General features: G+C 40.8%; 1 protein-coding gene and 1 non-coding gene across 6 annotated transcripts in view; both read left to right on the top strand.

The window, feature by feature from the left end:
• TJP2 (tight junction protein 2) overlaps nucleotides 1–20,246 on the top strand; it is a 62,963-nt gene that overhangs the window by 10,685 nt on the left and 32,032 nt on the right. The window contains exon 2 of one of the 5 annotated variants that reach the window (XM_072922290.1): nucleotides 1,338–1,458. The exons of 1 other annotated variant lie outside the window; for it this stretch is intronic. Coding sequence is in view for 1 of the 4 variants with exons in the window: in XM_072922284.1 (XP_072778385.1) it covers nucleotides 9,120–9,182 (63 nt within the window). In the remaining 3 variants the exon portion in view is untranslated. Of the gene's footprint in view, nucleotides 1–1,337; nucleotides 1,459–8,908; nucleotides 9,183–9,274; nucleotides 9,552–20,246 lie in introns of those variants that run through there. 3 more of the 5 variants (XM_072922289.1, XM_072922284.1, XM_072922287.1) reach the window with 3 other exon arrangements.
• Nucleotides 8,903–8,973, top strand: MIR2992 (microRNA mir-2992). Its single transcript, NR_049073.1, has one exon. It is a non-coding gene; the product is annotated as a microRNA mir-2992 (primary transcript).

Here is a 20,246-nt window from a genome sequence, read left to right as displayed (position 1 = left end):
TAAGCATCTTTTTCTTCTGCAACTTCGGAAATCATGCCTTGATTAAAACTGTAGTTTACTTTTAGAAAGATACTTTTATGCTGGAAGTGCATGGGGAGAAAAGGCAAAATAACCTTCTAGTTTCGAGGTGTGATGTCTTTACAACACGCATTGTTGCGTGTTGTAAAAAGTTAATCTGAAACAGTTTTTTTTTTTTAATTTTAGCTATTTTAATTTTGCTTTTTTGAACCTGTGACCTCATTACATTTGTGCTTACGAAAAAGTGGATGTCACACACAAGACATATCGAAACTTGGTCCAGACTTGTATACAGTGGGGAAGTTCTGCAGAATTCTTTCAGTATCTCTTATGTCTCTCAAGTGATCTAGAAATGGCTAATTGAGTATTAACCATAATGAAAAAACATCTATACATTGTGAGGGGCAGGGAGGGAGGGGCATGGAAACTGGCAAACAGATTCAAGCCTGCTGAAAAAATAACTAATATACTTTCCTAGTGAAGTCTGGCTATATCCTTCTTTGGAAATAGAACACTTGGAAAGATGTTTTTGAAAGAAGAATTGAAATTACTGAGTTGCATGTTGGTTTTCTTTTAAAAACAAAACAAAAGCCACCATCAAACCCTAACTGCTAGCTTGTGTTTCTATTTCTGTCAAAAGTTCCTTCTTTATCTTACTAAAACCATTCATTTTCTCTTTTCCTACCGAGAGTAATCAAGGACTAGACAAGGGGTCAGGGAAAGGGAGAACCCCGTGACAGGGATGCTGAATGGAAGCTAACATGCTACTTGTGCCCAAGAAGGGTAGATGAAGCCTGAGCAGGGGAAGGAGGATAGAAGATTACACTGGAAATTGTTTTCTTTCTATCATTTGGCAACTGAAGCTCTTGAGTTACCATCTGATGTCACTGGAGCACATGTATCTGATTGTTCTCACTGAGGTTATGCTCAAGATACAATGCTGTTACTGTACATGGCTTTCATGTGTACAGCCGTGTGCAAGCTGAACAATCAGATCAAAACTAAATTGAAACAAAAAGCCAGATGGTTTGTGGAGAGAACCAGTGCAACAAAGTAACTATAAGTATGCTTCCTGTCAATACCCTATTTCATTGGCAAAAATGCATGCATTGCTTTGCGTGTAGGCTTGGTGTAAATATTTCTGAGTATCTCCTTTTTTTCAAGCACTACTTCCACGTGATTTCCCAGGAAGCTAAAGCATGTCAAACTAAGCAGGGAAATATATTTTGTATCTTCTTTATCTCTAGGATTTCAATGTTCCAGGCTTCACAAGCACTCCTTTGTGGTTATATGGACTTAAATGAAACCTTGTTTTTCAGGGAGCAAACTACTGCACTGCCATCTCCTTGTGAGTGGGACTGGGAGAACAGCTGTACATCAAGCCCAAAGCATAGCACAGCAGGTAGACAACGGCACTCAAAAATTGTCACTCCTCCCAAGGTACCAGTCAAGTTGCATCAGTTAGACTTAGCCATTAGTTTAAAATTGTGTATTCTTGTCATGTGGTCGCTGAGGTGTATATTCTTTTAGCTATGTTTTTATAAGGTTTCAAGAAATTGTACTTAGTAGAGTAATGTGAAATTAAAACTAGTTCTTTTGAATTATCAAAGAAACTTTAAATGGATGTATGTACACTTGCTGTGAACTTGATGATGTACAACAGGCCTCCAGAGGAGAAGAGGTTTCTCCAATGAAGTCAATATTCTGCTAAAGTTATGCAAATAATAATGCACAGGCCTGTATTAGTTCATCTGTTAGCTAAACACTGGTAAAGAATGGATGTAATCTATGATGATGTCTTCAGCAAATATAAATATTTAGCATGGATTTGGGGATAAATAAATTACTTTAAGCACAAAGGGTAATATTCATGGGAGTTGCTTAGTGACTCAGTCAGTCCTAGGAAACAGAATAGCCACACAGGGAGAGTTGTTTTGCTGCATATTTTCTTACAGTACATCATTAAGGTAAACATAATCCTTTTGGCATATTAACCTTTTGAAACCATTTCATAAGTGCTTCCAGAAGGACTATAAAATGCATCCTTAGTTTTGTGTGTCGATCGAACATGCTTGGCTTGCTTTTGTAAGTGATTAACAGATGATGATTTTAAGAGAGACAAAGATTTTTATGCTGATATTTTGCAAAACTATAATTGACTTCCATTTCTGAGATGAAGCAGCTATTACTGCTTTAGTAATTTACTTAAAAATGTGCATATCTGCTGTTTTGACTTTCTAATTTGTGACATACTTAACCAAAGCTACTTCCCTATTTAATTTCCTGGCAGTGAGGGAAAATTTGATATAAGAATATCAGTGAAATGTAGCTAGGCAGGAATGTCTCTGCTGAGGTCTTGAGCAGCCTCTGACATTTTCCTCAAAACAAAAATCTTCAGTGGTAGGGTATGCCAGCTTACATCAGGGACTGTGGATAGTTGTGAGTTCAACTCTTAACAAAAGAAATTCCAGAACCATTTATCAGTAAGGTCAAGATGGCTCGGAAGGCACATCCAGCTTCTTTATATGTGGGCTTCTAGGTGTTGTGGAACTGGATGTGAACGACTGGATGGCTGTGTCCATCTGCTTTCTCCCTTATTGTTCTTGCTGTTCTCTTTTGGACTATTGCCAGCTCACTTTAGTCATTTGTGAAAAACATCACCCAAAAGTGGGCATTAGTACCCTAGCTGGGACCTTGCTGTTTCTGAATAGGGCTGCAGAACTGCTTTGTTTCTTAATAAGCTCGTCAGCAGGAGGTTTGCCAGTATAAATAGGATGGGAAGAGGCAGAGCTTTGAAGCATAGTTTTCGTGCTCTAAAGAATTAACTTGGCTGAAGAACTGCTGTCTGGAGTTTTGTTTTTTTAATTAACCCCTATATCAAGAAAAAAAGTAACACATCTTTGTGTATGTTACATCTTGTGTAATCTGCATATTCTTTTGCTTGTTTTTAATAAGCATAATGTTCTCCACGAGAATGGGATTTTTGTTTTCTTTATTGTGTTGTCTTAATTAATTTGAGCCATAACAGTTGATTACTATGGTAAAGCTTTGATGTTGTAGAGCTTGACTTCTAATGGGGAGAGGCAGATAAATAGCTAAAAGCAGAGGATTGATTCACATCCTTGCCAGTAGTCAAGAAACATAGGGAAGAGAGGAAGGAAATGAGATGTAAGCAAAATGAATGTTCAAACAGAATGTGCCTGCAGTTAAAAATGAAAAATTTGGGGTTGGGGAAGAGATTTCCTTCCAAGTGTTGATACACACTTTTGTTATGGTGTCTGGGGAGGAAAACAGTACACACTTGTGTGATTTGGATTTGTTTAAACTACATTCTTATTTCATTCTTTAGAATAACAGTTTTAGTTTTTGTAGCTTCTTAAAGTAGTAGAGGTTCAAGTGCTTTTGCCAAGAAAAGTTGTTTCAATTTGCATAGTCTGTAGAGGAGGGGATGGGGGGGATAGTGTGTTCAAGCAGAGTCACTGTTAAGACCCTGCTTGCCTCTAGCAGTAGGTCAAACTATTTCATTTGCTTGCCTTACTAGTGTAATTTTCAAGGAACTGTAGTGTAATTAAAATGTTGCTCAGATGAAAATGTGGTTAGAAAAAATAGACTGTATTTCTTTTTCTCACAACTATAATTTTTATAAACTTTTACCAAACACCTCTGCATATTCTCAAGCTCTTTTATCTATCCTATGAATATGCTGTACATCTGTGTTTTCTAATTGCCATATTCTTTGCAAAAGCAAAGTAGAAACAAACAAAGCAAACAATCTTCTGATTTAAAGCAGAGCAAACTTGTAATGTGTGAGATCTGGTAAAACTGATGACTGTCCAACACAGTGAGGAAAATACACATTACATTTAAGATATATATTTTTTTTTTTAAGAAAATATGTGTGTATCTCAATTAATGGCCAGTGCTGTTCCTAGTTCTTCAGCATATAACAATGCGTTTCAAATATTTTTGTGAACTTAAAAAATGAGTTTGTGATTGGCCTAGAACAGTGCTGCCTCTTGCTCTAAATAATTATATATTTTAAATTTTTTAGCAGTTTGAGATATCTCAGGAAATCTCAGTGTCTATGTTTAAAAAATTTACAATATTCTGCTCTTGAAAACATCATAATAGGAGGTCTTGTAAGTGACAAAGGATTTGACAGTGTGATTACCCCATAAAAAATATGTACAAAGTGTGAGATGCTGTGTGTGTTGGGCTGTGTTTCTTCCTAGGACATCTATGCTTTCTAAAATAACAGCATTAGTATTGCTGCTTTGAGACTTGGAAAGTGTGTATAGCTGTTCATCCTTGCACTACATCAGAGACAGACAACAGACCAGACCCTGCAGCTGCATGCCGAAATTGTTATGTTGCATAATCACAAGCTGTACTTTGGAAGTGGAGACAAGGGGCAGGATAATAATTGCCTCATTCTGCTTTAAGCTGGCACTTGAATCATGCAGTAACTCCGGAATGATAGGATAATTCAGGTGGAAAGGGACCTCAGGAGGTTTCTTGTGCAACCTCGTGCCCAAAACAGGGTCATCTGTGAGATCAGAATAAGTTGCCTGGGGCTTCACCCAGTTGGGTTTGAAAACCTCCAAGGACAGAGACTGTAGAACTTGTCTGCAGTGGGTGCCTGGTTTGTCTGTCCTGATGGGGACAATTGTTTCCCTTTATGCACATCTGAACCTGTCTTGTTTGAACTTTGGCCCATTGTCTCTTACCCACCTTGCACTACTCCTAAGAACCTGGACTCATCTCTTCAATCTCTTCCTGGCAGCACCAATGGGCTGCTGCTGCTGAGTGTCCTGAAGCCATCCTTCCTCCAAGCTCAACAAACCCAGCTGCCACAGCCGCCTCTTGCAGGGGCAGTGCTTCAGCCCCCACCATCTTGCTGACCCTCCTTTGGACTCGCTTCTACACATGGTAGCAAGTGTTGAGATAGTATGCAAGGTGTCTCTTCTCCAGTCCCCCCATGACAGAGATCAGGATTACTGTGCCATATATGTGGCAACCCCAGTGTAGAGCTGCATGTTTGAACCATATGTATGGTGCTCCTGAGCAGTTCCTTAGAGTCAGAGGTCAGCTACCTACACATCCTCTAATCCTGAAGGTTGAATCTGTTAGTGCCCAGCTTACTATATAAAGAAGCAAACGTAATTGGATTTATGAATCATTTAAGTAGGACTGGGCTGACTGATTTGTGTGATTTTGCAGGCTGATGACAAATGGCAGTCTAAAGAGATTGCCTGGAAGGGAAGGGGGAAAGGCTGTTTGACAACATGGTATTTTTAGAAACTTCTACAGTGTCTCTCATGACAGGATCATGAACACTTGCTTAAAAACAAGAGCACAACTGGCATCTCTGTTCAGATAGCTCCAAAACTGGACAAGCAGCCTACATTCCCAGTGTCTCTTTCTGAAATCAGTTCCCAGCTCTTAAAGGAGGTTGTCTTTTTGCCAAGCTGTCTAGCATCAGTACCAAGTGTTGAACTTTAACATTTAAAGAAACAGAAAAATATTTGATTGTCATAGGGGCAGGTTAAAAGGCTTGATGGTGGAAAGGAGGCAGAGAGAACCTGAATCAAAACATGGTTCCTGCAGGCAAGTTGCAGAATAGCCTTTCTCTGTTGGCTGGAGTAACTGTGAGAGCAGCTGCTTGTTTTAAATTTGCATCCTCTAGAGTAGTGTTAAATGGGCGTTCTCTCTGTGGATGCTGGAAGTGGCACAACTGCTTAATTCACGGTAGCATTAGTTAATTTATGGAATACATCCTAGGTTTTGCATGGCTCAGGCTACAGTAAGTGATCTCTCTAAATTAGTGTTACACAGACCATAGATTCAATCTGATTGTAGGCAAAAAAAAATTACTTAAACTGAAATTCTCAATGGGAAATGTGTTCACTGTAAGTTACTTGCATGTTTTTCATGAAGTTAATACCAATAATCTTTCAATTTAAGTTAATTTTAAAATTCCTGTACATCTAGGTGGCATTCCATTAAATCCCCTGCAGATGATGCTGCTTTGTAGAGTTATTGCACATGCAGAATAGCTGGTCCTAAATACTGCAGAGAAAAGAGCTGCAAATGTGTAGCCCAGTTCATGTAATTTTTACATGGTGCTGATACCCAGCCTTTATTCTTCATGATGCACTATCCCTTGCAGGATGGACTACAACTGGACCTGCACCTCCCATTTCAAAGGGAGAACAATAATTGAAATGTGCATGCAGCCATGGCTCCAAACACTCAGGCTGCTCAGGGACCTGCACAGACACATCAGGCCATTTGGCTGAGGTTCCTGCCCCTCTTCTGCTTGTGTTGCTGCCCCAAGTGAGTTTTGGCTAGTTTATGGGTATTCTGTATCCACACTGGGGGGTTTTGTGGTGTTTCAGAGTAGATGAAATAGGAGAGGTTATACCTAATGGTAAACAATATGCTTGAGCTGCAGGTGAGGGGGTTTGGTTTTGTTTGGGTTACAAGGGAAGAGACAGAACGGGGATGCTATGCTTTCATGATAATAGCTATTAAGTGAGTTGAATGCTTTGAGAACCTGTTGTCCCTTTTACCTACCATAGGAGGTATAAACTTGAGGTGCTGGAGGAGTTTGCACAACTCTCATCACTGTTTACACTGGTATCCTTCCATTTGTTGCTTAACTGGCAACATCTTCCTCTCATAAGGCCTTCGTGCATATCCGTCTTGGGAGGACATCCTGGTCAAAGAGCAGACCTGAAAGTTTGTTCTTAGTGGTTGAATTGCAGGATAAGATACCTGACAATTGTTACTACCCTGTTGCTTTCATCAGTCCATGCCATCACTATGAGCATCACTTGGGCATTTGGCACCAGAGCATGAGCACTAGAGGCCACTTAGTGCTCATATTTGCAGGCTGGTATGGGATGATTTATGTGCCCATTGTGGCAGAGTAGCTGTTCAGTTTGAGAAAAAAAGAAAAAGAAAACAGGAAAGCATATGTATACTTTGCTCTTAAAAGTGAGAAATTTTATGGACAAACATGGGAAATATTTAGATAAGCCCACATGGATTATTTTGCATCTGTTATTGCAGGACACTAAATAGAGACAAACTGATAGGCCCTTCCCAGATAGGCTGGTTTTCAATTCCTTACCACAAAATACTATCTGGCTTGCATAACTGTAGTCAGTTCCTGCATCTGTGCTACACTTACCTCAGGCTAGCCTAGTGTATTAACCCTCCTTGCTGCCTTACAGCTCAGGGAAGTATAGCTTCTGTTAGTGATAACACCTTGTGGCTTTGATGAAGTCACAGAACATGCCAAAAGGAGGCATTAGATCAAGCCACAGCTTTTGTCTGGAACCACAAGTAATCTTTCTTGGCCTTGGACAGGATAGGCAGACCTTTCAATTGCAATGACTGGCACTGCCTGCTCTTGCCAAGCAGCTGTGTCTAGTGGGGGAATCAAGAGTGGTAGCTCTTCATCTTTTGCCAGAACCTCTGTGGAAGAAAGCAGCTTCAGGAGGCTGGTGCTCTAGTTTATGCTGCCACGAACTTTGTGTATGTGTTAAGAGATGGCAGTCAAGAGATCTGGTGGCTTCTTTTCCTGTCCCCCTCATGTCTGACAAGTGCTTTTCAAAAAGTATATTGCCATCCAGCTTAAAGCAAATGTTGTTCTTGCATCTGAAATGATGTAGTTTTCTGCAGCAAAATCGTGTTGTTTTCATTGTGTCATGTCCTTTCAACAAGTACTGGACACTGGATTTCTCTGCTAGTGCTGTGACATAGCATTCTATGCTGATGTTGCCAAGCAGTGTTCTTAAGCAGGTTGCCTCCAGTTTGCAGAAGTGTGCACCGATGTGGAGACTGACAGCCTTGCCATGCTGTATTTCATGGACAAATTCTTGATGCCAGAAGCTATCACAGGATCCCCATGCGTGTGAAGAACCTGGCCCCCAGTGTTTCATTTTTTCTAGTGGTCCTGACTTCAGCCATATACTGGGCTGCTAATTATTGCAAAAAGGTTGTATGGTATCACTCACGTGTAAAACTGAGAGGAGGAACAACATCCAAGAAGAGTAAAGTTCATGCTTTGGCGCTTTTTTTTGGCTTATTCTCTTTAGATTTGAGGGTAGGCTATCCAAAGTAATGTGCTGGGTTTTTGGGATTTTTTTTTTTTTTTAACATTGCCTTAAGAAAGTTTTTCCCTTACAGTTGGTTCTCATTCTTAGTTTCTTCCTTCCAAGAGTTGATTCAAGAATTGCCTCATCCACCCAAAATAGCATAAAGCCAGGAAGACAGCAGCACTTGGGAAAGAAGTCTTTTTTTTTCTGAATATAATGTGGTTGAATTTCTGCCGGTCTTCTCTTCCTTAGTGTTTTTAATGACCATCCATTTCTTCAAGCTCCTGGGAATACTTAACTCAATAATGTGCTTTTTTACTATATGTAGTTACAATTCCTAAAGCAAGCAATTTGGCTTCTGAATTAATAACAGTGGTGTGGACATTTGAGACTGCTGTGGAAGGCTGTTAGGTGGTGGGAAGGAAGTCTGACCAAGACTGTGGTTGTGAGGAGTGTTGGCTGTGGGGAGGCATTCACATCCACGTCCTCCTAAAAACATACTGACAGAAAAGGTGGACATGACTGGTGCATGTCTGTTTGACAGAAGAGGGCTGTGGTCCGAAAGCCTCCTGTCAGGAATGCTGCCCGGGCTTGGGCCACTGGCCCCATCGCTCCCGTTTATATCCTGTGACGGGCGTCAGCTGCCGGCCGCTGCCAAGGGCAGGAACACAAGAAATATTTTTGTAAACGGGGAATAACAATTCTTTTCTTCCCAGGCAGAATGGAAGTGTTTCTTCGCCTTCCCGGGGCGTTTACAGGCACGATTGGCTGGCGGCGGGGGCGGCAGGGCCCCGGCAGGACAAAGTCTCTCTGTGGAGGGCTGCTCAGAGCCGGCTTTGTCCTGCCGGGCTCCGGCCGCCCCCGCGGGCTCCGCCGCAGCCCCTCGCCAGCGGCCCGGCCGGTTCCCTGGCGGGGCGGAGGCGGAGAAGATTCCCGAGGCTGCCGGCGCTGACCGCCAGCCCCCGGAGCGCGGGCGCCGGGCCCGGCGATGTTACTATGGGAGCGACGCAGGGCTCCGCCGGGAGCGGCCCGCGGGAGCCCGCGGCGGGGGCGGAGCAGGTCGGTACCATCCCCGTGCCCTCCTCCTGCCGGGCTCACCCACCGGCACCCCCGCCCCGGCCGTGGGCCCCGAGGGGAGGCCTGTGAGGCCGGCGCACGGCTGTGCCCCTGACCGCGGGGCGCCCCGGGACCGCCGCGCCGGCGGAGCGGGGCAGGTCCCGCTCCCTGTCGGGCTGCGCCTTTGCCCCGCGCTTCCCACCGGCGCGGGCTGGCGGAGACAATGCTGGAGCCCAGGGCGGTGGGAACACCGTGCTTTTTCCAGTTAAATGGGAGCGGGGAGGCAGCTTGTCCTCCGAAGCGCCTTTCCTGCGGCGCCCGAAGGCTACACGAAGTTTTGTGTTTTAAATACTGGTTGGGCTCAGGGTGCAGGTCAGTATTTTTAACTGAAAATAAGCCCAGTGGAGAAGCAAACTCGGAAGTCTGATGAAGAAAAGCCACTTCCCCCTCTCATTGGTCTTGGCTTTTTAAGATTGTCAGTTGCTGAACTGCAGTAATCAATGTGGCTATGGAGTACTAGGCAGCATCTGTCAGGAGTGGAGGGGTGGGGTGGTGTGCATGCCGGCTTGCAGAAAACTGAACTTATCTGTAGTCACTCCTCACTCCTCCCTCTCCCACTAAAATGTGGATGGAAGCCATAAACACATATTTACACCTCATACTTTGTTCTGTGGTTTCTAGAATAATCAGTACTCTCAAGTATCCTTGCAATGTTGATTATTGTATGAGATTATTTCCATACTCTGTGTGTTCGGGTTGTTTTTTGGTTGAATGGTTTAGTTTTTATTTGTTCTTGGTTTTGTTTGGTTGGGTTTTTTTTTCGCCACAGAGGACATTAAAAGCTGGCTAACTTAATCCACTCTTCTTGTTCTGTTATCTTCAACCTCACCTGTATTTGAGTGTTTCATCTCTTCTTAATCCTTCTTGTAAGCCCTTTGACACAGATCCCAGTGTATTTGACACTGTTGCTCCAGTAGGTTTGGTAAGTAGGTGTAATCGTTGCTGTTGGTTTAGCTGAGAGAAATAGAAACAGCCATAATAATGTGCTGGTGCCTTGCAGGGGTCTCTGGGGGATGAGGTTTACATGTGTTATCCTGAGATGGATGGAAAGTCCGACTCCTGCACGTTTGAGCTATAGGAGTTACAAAGCCTGCATTTACAGATGTGCACTTCATATGGCTATAGCTTAAATACTTTACTTAAACGAAGTTGCAGTCATGGAATGATTCCTGAAGTAAGCTTTGTATTGAAGTATTCAAACAAATGTAGTGTCAGACTGTTTTCTGTCTCCTTCCATTTGTGCCAAATAGCAACATTTTTTCGGTCTGCTTTTATCAACATCGGTCAAATCCTTTTGAAGTTAATGGCAATACTTCTGTTGGCTTGATAAAAAGTGTGGGTTGTTGGGTCTCAACTGGGTGTATAGCCATTTTAGAGCCTGCCTTTCATATAAAGAAGTAGGAATTAATTGGTTTGGTTAAAGCTTCTTTTTGGTTCACAGCTGTTAGTCCATGCAGTATGGAAGTTGGTTGTTGGTTATGAATTCAGTGCCAGCTTCTCTGTCAGCAAAATGGGAGCTTTGGCTGATCTTTCCCTCTTTCCCTCTTCCTACTGTGTGAGACTGCAAGAGAGCTCAATGTTTCTTATGTGGACTCAATTAAGTAGGGAGACATGGTCAGTGTAGCTACTGCAATGGTTATGTTCATTATAATACAGTTGCTAATAAGGCCACAATTCCATTTCTTTTATAAAGACACCAGTTTGCTCATTATTTGGTAGAAAAAGAGAGAAGAACCTGGAGAGATACTAGAGCTATGAGTTCTAGCTTCCTCTTTATTTTTTCTAATGAAGCTATGCAAATACTATAAAACTTATAACTACTAGGAATTGTGACTGTAATTCATGGCTGTTAAAATTGTACATGTACTTAGAATAACTTCATTTTTTAAATCTATATTTGGAATATATTTCTTACCATGAAAATTAAGAGCTCTCCAAGAATTTTGTGTCATCTGTGCTGATAGGAGAAACATACACTGCAAGTACCAGCCTTCAGGCAGATTTATGTTCCTGAATGCTTCCTAGCTGAAGCGTACAGTGGAAAACAATATATAAATGCAGTTACCCTCATTGCTTTGTGAGAATAAAGAATCATGTAACTTACTAAATAGTAGGAGAGATGCCTTCATGAACTCTTCAGGCATCTGTATCCCAGATCTTCAAAATGCAGTAAAGAAGAAAATGCTCCTTCAAGGCCTGCAGTTCTAGTAGTTAACTAAACAGGTAGATAATCAGCAGCAGCCTTCCAGGTGTTTGTGTCGTGTGTTGTACCCTATTAAGTAATCAGGGAGCAATATCTTGCTTGTCTATTCTGCCACTGGAGTCTCTAGATCTGAAAAACAATACTGCGTAAGTGTTTCATGTGTTTCATGACTGAGTTTTGGATGGTTCTTGTTAAAAAAACACAGTATTGAAAAAAAAACTTGGAAAGAAATTAGCTCTGATCTACAGTATCTAAGTACAGCTACAAAAAATAATGGACCTATTCATTATTCACTGATTTATGACATAATAATGTGTCTTAATTAATATGACTTAATACTTACCGTGCCCTACCTTTTTCTTGGAAATGCATGCCTATTCTGTGATAAGAAAGCATTCCGAATGCTCACCCTTGTGACTTTTAGTCAGTATGAGCTTTTCAGAGATAATGCAGGATGTCTAGCTAGACTGTCATTATAGGCTCCATAAACAAATCTCTGAGAAGCAAATTGTTGGCCTTTGACTGAACTGAGCAGCTTGCACTTGGCACTGATTGCTCTTCTTTCTATGTTCCAGCACTTGCAAAAATCTAGTGGATAATGTGAGTTTCTTTTAATGGCCATGGCTGAGGATTCTTCTGTCCAACCAGTATTTCACAAGCTTTTTGAAGAGTTGCAGAACAGTATGAAAAATAGCTTACATTCTTTTATTTCTTTGTTTTCCATAGCAATTCTTATTCCAGAAATAAAAAGTGGTCAGTAGTTTTGGTTATTCTGTTCATAGAGTTGATACATTATTAAAACAATTGAAGTGACAGTAGCATAGCTAATTGGTAGCATGTGTGTGCATGCTCTTTAGATGATGCATAAGAACTCGTTTATTCTGTGTGGATCTGTACTTGCATTGTTTTGTCTGTAGGCTAAGTGACAACTATAGTTTGGCTGTAAATTTTTATTTTCTAACACTTATGTTGTTTCTGACTCGGTACTTTGTTGGGAACTCCCTTTCAGTTGCTGGCAGTTGATAAATACTTGTATGTGCTTTACATCTGTTATGGTGTGTTACATTAGGGAAAAAAATCCCAGTGTCAGACTTCTGAAGACATAGTGTTGATTGCAGATGGATGCCTGCTGACATTTCTAATAGCTGCTGTGCACTCAGTTTCCCTTTGGCAATAATTCTTTCCTGGCTGTTTGTGTGCAGTGCCTAGTGCTGAAAACCTGAAAGTTTTAAGGGTAGGTTAAGATGGTGGAAGAAAGTGAGGAGTCTTGTACCTCAGAGACACTTGTCAAGCTATTGGTGGAATGTGAGACCCCCTGTACCAGTGTTGATATATCCCTCTTTTCTGACCCTTTAGTGTATGTGAAATACTTATAATCTAGTTCTAAAATATGTGGATGTCTTCAGTATGTTTATTATTTTCTGAATGGCTTTTTGTTTGACAGGTTATGATGTCTATTTAATATTGCAATGGTGGTTAACTATAGAATTTAATAAGTTGAATTTTATTTATTAACTTCTCTCCCCTGTTTTTGTAATTTGACCTAATTTTCAGCTCCTTTTCCAAGTTTTCTTTTCCTGCTTTATGTTGTAGAAGTCAGATAAGTTCCTAATAGCTTCTGCAGCAATAAAAATGGACTTAAAGTCCTAGATCACAGTAAGTTGATTAGATTTCTTTTAAAAGCATTTTCATCTGTAGGCAGGTACATAACTTCAGGGTTTTTTCAGGTGGGAACTTTATTATAGTTTGCTTCTACTTTGTGTGTCAGAAGGTTCTTGAATTGTATAATGCTCTTTCATGTGGCTCAGACCACAAGAAGAAAACTTTCTGTTCCAAATTTCAGTTGAGAATGAACTTCTAGTAGTTACCAAAATGAGATTTGCTCTGGGTGGTAATTTAATGGTTCTGACCTGTTTAGTTTCCCTTCAGCCACATATGCAAAAGGATTCTCTTGTTTTTCCTTCTTAGTTCTTTCCAAAGCCTCATGTTGTTTATGAAAGTTGCAAAAGGAGGAATAATTTTTTTCTGTCACTTGCTGAGCTTGTTCTGGTTAGTTTATTCTTTGTGTACTCAGTTTGCAGTTCAGTGGAAGTGGCCCTATTTCATAGGGACGTGTCAGTTTTGTTTCATTTAATAGTTGGAGTGAAGCCTGAAGTTACTTACATTGATGTTACATGCATATGAAGTGTTTCGGTAGAAATATTGCATCAAGGGCTCTAGTTTTAAATTATTCTGCTAGCATCCTTTCAAGTGAAGAAAGAAGAGCTGCATATAAACTTGGATTAGTGCTATAGGAATGAACTAGACACATGAAAGTTACTATCTTGATAAGAAAGAAAAGGGGCAGCTGGCTTCACCCCTCTGCCCCTTGTGTTGATTTACTGCTTGTTTGTTGACTGCTGTAATTAACACTATCGGTAGGAATAATTTCTACATATGCTGGAAGTGTATGTGTTAAATTCTTCATAATTATGTTAGTAAAATCATGCATAACTGCATGGTATACTTAGAGTTCACATCCAGCCTTGGAAGAATATTGAGGGAAAGGAATGGAAAACACTTGAATTTTACCACTCTCCTCTACCTGTCTGTTGTTTTCTTGCCTGAGAGTGTTTTATCAGTGTTACCATGTACAGGTGAATTTTAGTGTAATACTTTTTTATGTTGGATAATAGGTTGCTGGCGACACTGTCCCAAAAGAATTCATAGTGTGGCTATATGATCGATTTTGTTGTTTAAAAAAATAATATAGTCCTTTGGACTGAGGAGGAACCTTTGCTGTGAGTAAAGGGATTCTGAATGTTTTACTGAAGCAGGTGCAGCTGGCTTAATCCATTATCTCATGGTATATAACGTCTTGGGAGGGGCCGGGTGATTATTTATTTACTCTTTTTCCAGATACACTGTGAGAAGTATCAATATAAGATATGACTTTTTTAGGACTTGCAGACCTAAACCCTTCAAATACAATCCCCAGATCTGAATCAGTGCATCCCACTTGAATCAGTGCATCCCACTCATTGTCTGGATGACAGAAAAATTGCTAAACTCCCTTTTGCAACAGATTTTGTTTTTATTTTAGTTAGGTGCAAGCCATGTTAAAGTTTAGGAGTGAACTTCAGCAGTGCTCTCTGGCATGGCTGAGTGGACTGTTGAGACATCTTGAGAGGGAGAGGTGAGTTGCTTAAGACCTTGAAGGCTGGAGTGTGGTGGTAGAAGGAAAGGAATGTGGAGAGGTATGACTAGTGTGACTGGAAAACAGTGAAAAGTTGGCTGATAAATTGAGCTGTTTGTTGTGGCATGTATATGAATTATGCTGAATATATGACTTCAAGCTCAAAATTTGAAAAAGCTTGATTTTATAGAGTTTTATAGAGTTCTGGTGTCTTTGGTCAATGTGGCCTTAAGTTTGATGTTTGTGTTCTGCATTGCATTGGTAGTTGTATGAAATGCATTGTATAGTGTGAATTTTACGGGGTTTTAGGCATAGATGTGATCAAATGTACCATTAAATTTTATGCATTACACAGAGCTATATTCAGGTTTACTTCTTTCAGAGAAGAAAATAAAGCTAATGTGACAGTGTGTAGTAAGATTACATACTTAGATACATACACACAGGAATGCTTGCCTAAAAGTAAAATGCTTTCAAGAATATGGCATATCATTGTTCTATTAATAGAGTGAGAACAAAGGCTACTAGAAACCTTAACAGGGATAGAAAATCTGGTTTGGGATGAAGCTTGGAAATGAACAATTGTTCCATTGTTAGAATTGTCTTGCAATATGACTGGATGATTAAATATAAATGCTGGTCTGATTGGCTTGTATCCCAGTAATGAATTGTCCTTTTAAAAACCAGTTGCAGGGAGCAGTAGACAGGTACCCAGCTTGCTATTCTCAGATTCCAGAATTGCAGGTGTTGACTGACCAATGGAATAACAATCTTTTGATGCTAGAGTTGGTCCCTTCTACTGCTTGGTTTGCTACTTGAATATGAATGCAGGAAGATTAAGCATTCAAAAACAGTAGTAGTACAAAGTGTGTTGCTGAAGTAGAATAAAATGATACTTAGAACTTTGAACCATTTAATACATCCAAGTGCTTCACTGGTTTGGTAGTTTTTTGGTGTGGTGTTTTTTTTTTTTTTTTTTGGGGGGGGCGGTTTTGGGTTTGTTTGTTTGTATTTTTGTCTTGTGGGTTTTTGTTTGTGATTTTGTTTGTTTGTTGGGTTTTTGGGGTTTTTTCCTATTTTTTCCTTTTTAATTTTAAGATGCCACAAGAGTAAAAGCTATGTTTTAGTTGCAGAGAATAAATAATTAGTGCAATGAGGCACTTTGGGAATGGTGGCTGCACTTACTTTATTTCACAGTTAAATTAATTTTTTTCTTATTGAAATCTAGCTTAATTAAATTTATTATGTACACCTACTAAGTCTGATTTACCCCACCACCAAATCCTGATACTGGAAGCACACTAGAACCAAACTTTTGAATCTTTATTTTATTATGCCAAGACAAGTTCAAGTCCCCTTGATGTCAGTTTATGCACAATTTGCTTTAGCACTTTAATTCTCAGACTTCATTTTGGTTGGGTATCCCAAGGAGCAGAAGGTCCAGAAACATGGTGACTGTAAAGAAATGTATTATGTTTACAGTTAAAGTGAATGGGGCTAAGTCAGAAGTAGCTTTTAAAGCCAGTGTTGATCAGGTGAATTGAAAGTTCTATGTCCCTTCAGTAGTTACCTTCCTGAAGCATATACAAAAAAATCTTCCTAGCACCATAATCTGTGTGACAGGATGAAAGTCTAGGGAAAACATTCAGAAAACGAAACTGCCAATAAACACTTTACTTTCCAGTGTGTATGCACATATCCAACATTCAAGTATAATTGGTTTGTCAGCCTTTTACCTGAATTAATTTTGACCTTCAGATGAAATCACTTGGCTTCCAGGTTTTTATCTCCTCAAGCCTTGTTGAGTTTTTAAAAAATGGGTGGTGGAGAAATCTACTTGACTGCAAGACTGGGCACATGCTGTGCCTCAGGAGGTGAGGTTTGTTTTCTTTAGAGCACCTTCGACACCTGTGGGAGAGTAAATTGTCATTTTCAAGGCTCCTCCCTAGGACTGGTGCTGTAGGTCCCAGAACACTAGGGAAAACCAGCTTCTGGCTATTCTCTGTGAAGCAATATGTGAAAAGGAAGACATCTTTGATGAAAAAAAAATGTTAGTTGCTAGAGTATTATTTCTCAAGAGGCAGAAACTGTTTTCTAAAAATTAAAATAATTTAATTGGGTGGGGTGGGGATGGGGTTGACAGGGAAATAGGATCTGTTTTGTTTTTTCCCCAAATGGCAGTTTTCTATTTCAATTGAAGCTATTCCCTCACAAATTTTGAAGAACTGATTGCTTCCTGTTGGGGGAGCACTGGTACAATTTTACAAGGGCAATGAGAAAAATGTTGTTGAGCAAAAGGTAGAGAACTTGCTCCTGGAATAGGTCTAAGCTGAATTTTTGAGATTTAGGTAATTAGTAGATAAGGCCTGAGTATCTTGCAGCTGTGTTTTGAATACAACCAGTTTCTTTTTTCCCCCCTCTTCATCTTGAACAAGCTATTGTTTAATTTGTAACGGGACACTTTACTGTTTTTTGACAATGCATATGTATTCATCTAAGTCCAGTAGAATTCAGCTGTAACAAGTGCAAACTACTCCACTCATCCCAGAAAAGTTTTGCATGTGTACTTTTAATTGGCACAGCATATGGGGGTTGTAAATTGATACTGAGTTTTAATGTTTGGAACTTGCTAGACTCTGCTGCATAAATACTGCTTTTTTTGCCCCCATCCCTGCCTCTGATCATGGTAAATGATGACCTGCTCTGGGTAGCACCAAACCAATTCAGGTGACTGCTTTTGTAGCAACCCCTTTCCACAATAATTAGAGAGGGAATGTGAAAATGTGACTTACTTGCTAAAAATGAGAAAATGTGACTTTCTTACTGAAAGAAATTAACTTGTTCGATAAGCATCACTGTTTTAAAAAGACACCACACAATCCCTAGTAATTTTTCCATACTCGATTGCAGTGATTACTGTTGCTCTTACTGTCAGAGATCACAAGTACTGTGAAATACAAGTGAATCAATTCTAGAAAATCCCACTGTGTGTGTTGTTTACTTTTCTGGTGTAATGAGAAATTACTCTTTTATGTCAGCAAAATCAGGACCTTGAAAGGACCTCGTGGTACTCTCTGAAAGTGTAAACTGTTTAAGTTCAGGTAAAAAGCAGTTAGGAAGAAAAAGTTTAAATGTAACTGTATTATATAAAGTGTAACTATAGCTCTCCTTTTTATTGTTAAGTGCTCAAATGTAGGATTGCTAATTTTCAAGTACCTATTTTCATGGTATCTTGGTGTTTCTGTCTGCATTAACGCGTGATTTATCTTTGAGTACCAGATGTTTATTTTTTTTTTTCCAGAACATGAAACTGCATGGGGAATATATTTGTGTCCTTTTTATAAACAGTACAAATAATTATTGAAATAAGTGTGGTAAGAAAAGGCATCTAATAAAGCCAGAATCAATAAAAAGCCAAAAGGAACAAACAATCCTAACCCCAGTCTGTTTGAGAAAAGGTTGAGCTTGAGATAAAAGACAGAAAAGCAAAAGCACCTAAGAAATTTGCTTTACCGTCCTTTTTCTGTTGTATTTATGATGAAAGGACAGGTTTGAAATAGGATTTTTGCCTAATGAGAATTCTCAGATTTTTTTTTTTTTTTTTTTTACTTCTCCATATTAGGGTGCAGTGGCCAAGGCGCTGTGCAGGGTGAGCAGTGCTGCTGCGGGACCCGACTCGGCTGGCTGCCTGCTTGCTGCTTGTGGTCCTGCCTGCTCGGGCTCTAAAGTGCCCTGCAAATTCAGCAGAAGTGGCAGCACTGCTCCTGGTGCTTGTAACCCCTTGTAACGCGCAGTGTAAGCCGGTGGGGGGAAGGAAAGCAGGCTTGCTTTCTGCTTGTCTGTGCTACAGGGCATATATTTAGTGTGCATATATGTGTAAATAGAAATTGTATTTTGCCCTGCACAGGACATTCCCAAGAATCACACCATGTGCCTGAGAGCATTTTCAAACACTGCTTGAGTTCTGTCAGGCTGTTGCTGTGGCCACTTCCCTGGAGAGATGTTTCAGTGCCAAACTACCCTCTGGGCAAAAAACCTTTTTTTTAACAGCCAACATAAACCTCCCCTGACACAGTTTCAGGCCATTCCCTCAGGTCCTGTCACTGTCACCACAGAGAAGAGATCAGTGCCTTCCCCTCACAAGGAAGCTGTAACTGTGCTCAGATCTCTCCTCAGTCTCCTCTTCTCCAGGGCAAAGAGGCCAGTTGACTTCAGCTGCTCCTCATACAGCTTCCCTCAAGGCCTTTCACCATCTTGGATGCTTGCTTCTAATAGCTTCATATCTTCTGAGGTATTGTGGTGACCAAAACTGCACACAGGACTTAAGGTGGGGCCACACCAGCACAGACCAGAGTGAGACAAGAGTCTCACTCTGGTGAGACAAGCAGAGTGAGACAAGATCTGCTTGCTGGAGGGGAGGAATGTTCTGTACGGGGATCTGGACAGGCTCGATCCATGGTCAAAGACCAACAGCATGAGGGTCAGCAAGACCAAAGGATGAGTCCTACACTTTCATCAAAACCCCAGGCAGTGCTACAGGCTGTGGACAAGGTGGCTGGAAAGCTGCCCAGCAGAAAAGGACATGAGGGTGCTGGTTGACAGCAACTGAGTATGAGCCAGCATGTGCCCAGGTGGCAAAAAAGGCCACTGGCATGCTGACCTGTATCAGCAACAGTGTAGCCAGCAGGATGAGGGAAGTGATTGTCCGTGTGTACTCAGCACTGCTGAGGCCACACCTCAAATCCTGTGCTCAGTTCTAGGCCCCTCACTCCAAGGAGGACGTTGAATTGCTGGAGCATGTCTGGAGAAGGGAAACAGGACTGGTGAAAGGTCTGGAGCACAAGCCCTGTGAGAAGCAGCTGAGGGGGCTGGGGGTATTTAGCCTGGAGAAAACAATTATCAGGAATGACCCCATTGCTCTCCACAACTGCCTAAAAGGTGGGTGTGGGTCTCTTCTCCTATACAGCTAGTGACAAAATGAGACGTAGGCTCAAGTTGTGCCAGGAGGATGTTTCAATTGAATATTAGGAGAGGTTTCTTCATAGAAAGGGTTATCAAACATTGGAACAAGTTGCCGAGGGTTGTGGTTGAGTCACCATCCCTGGGGCTATTTAAAAGCCATGTAGGTGTACTCTTAGGGATATGGCTTAGTGGTGATCCTGGCAGTGTTACGTTAACAGCTGGACTCAATGATCTTGGAGGACATTTCCAATCTAAATGATTATATGATTTAATCTGTCCCATTTATAAAATCCTGTTTTCCTGGTATATCCTTAAAAGTGAAGCCTCATCTGTTGTCCAAGTTGAATTTAGCTGCAGAGTTCTAATATTTGTTCTGCCATCTCCCTTGGCCTGCCCATTCAGCTGACGGAAATGGCAAGAGAGTAATTCAGTGAGAAAAAATGAGGATGTTTTTGTGGCTTTAGAAAGCTGTCTTGGCTTCTTTTTAAGAACTGAACAGCAGAATTCAAGAGTCAAGGTGCTGCATGTAAATGAGCAGGAGGAGTGTGGAAACTGTGATGGTCAGAAATAGTTTGTTTAGTTCATACTCTGCAAAGCTGTAGCCCAGCCTGTGGAGTTGTGTGTTTGGGAAGGAAAAACTGCTTAGCCAAAGAGGAAAAGGGTGTTG

Source organism: Taeniopygia guttata, chromosome Z (assembly GCF_048771995.1).
Source record: "Taeniopygia guttata chromosome Z, bTaeGut7.mat, whole genome shotgun sequence".
Classification (NCBI taxonomy): domain Eukaryota; kingdom Metazoa; phylum Chordata; class Aves; order Passeriformes; family Estrildidae; genus Taeniopygia; species Taeniopygia guttata.
The sequence above is the reverse complement of the archived record's forward strand: the minus strand, read 5'-3'. Positions and strand labels throughout refer to the sequence as shown.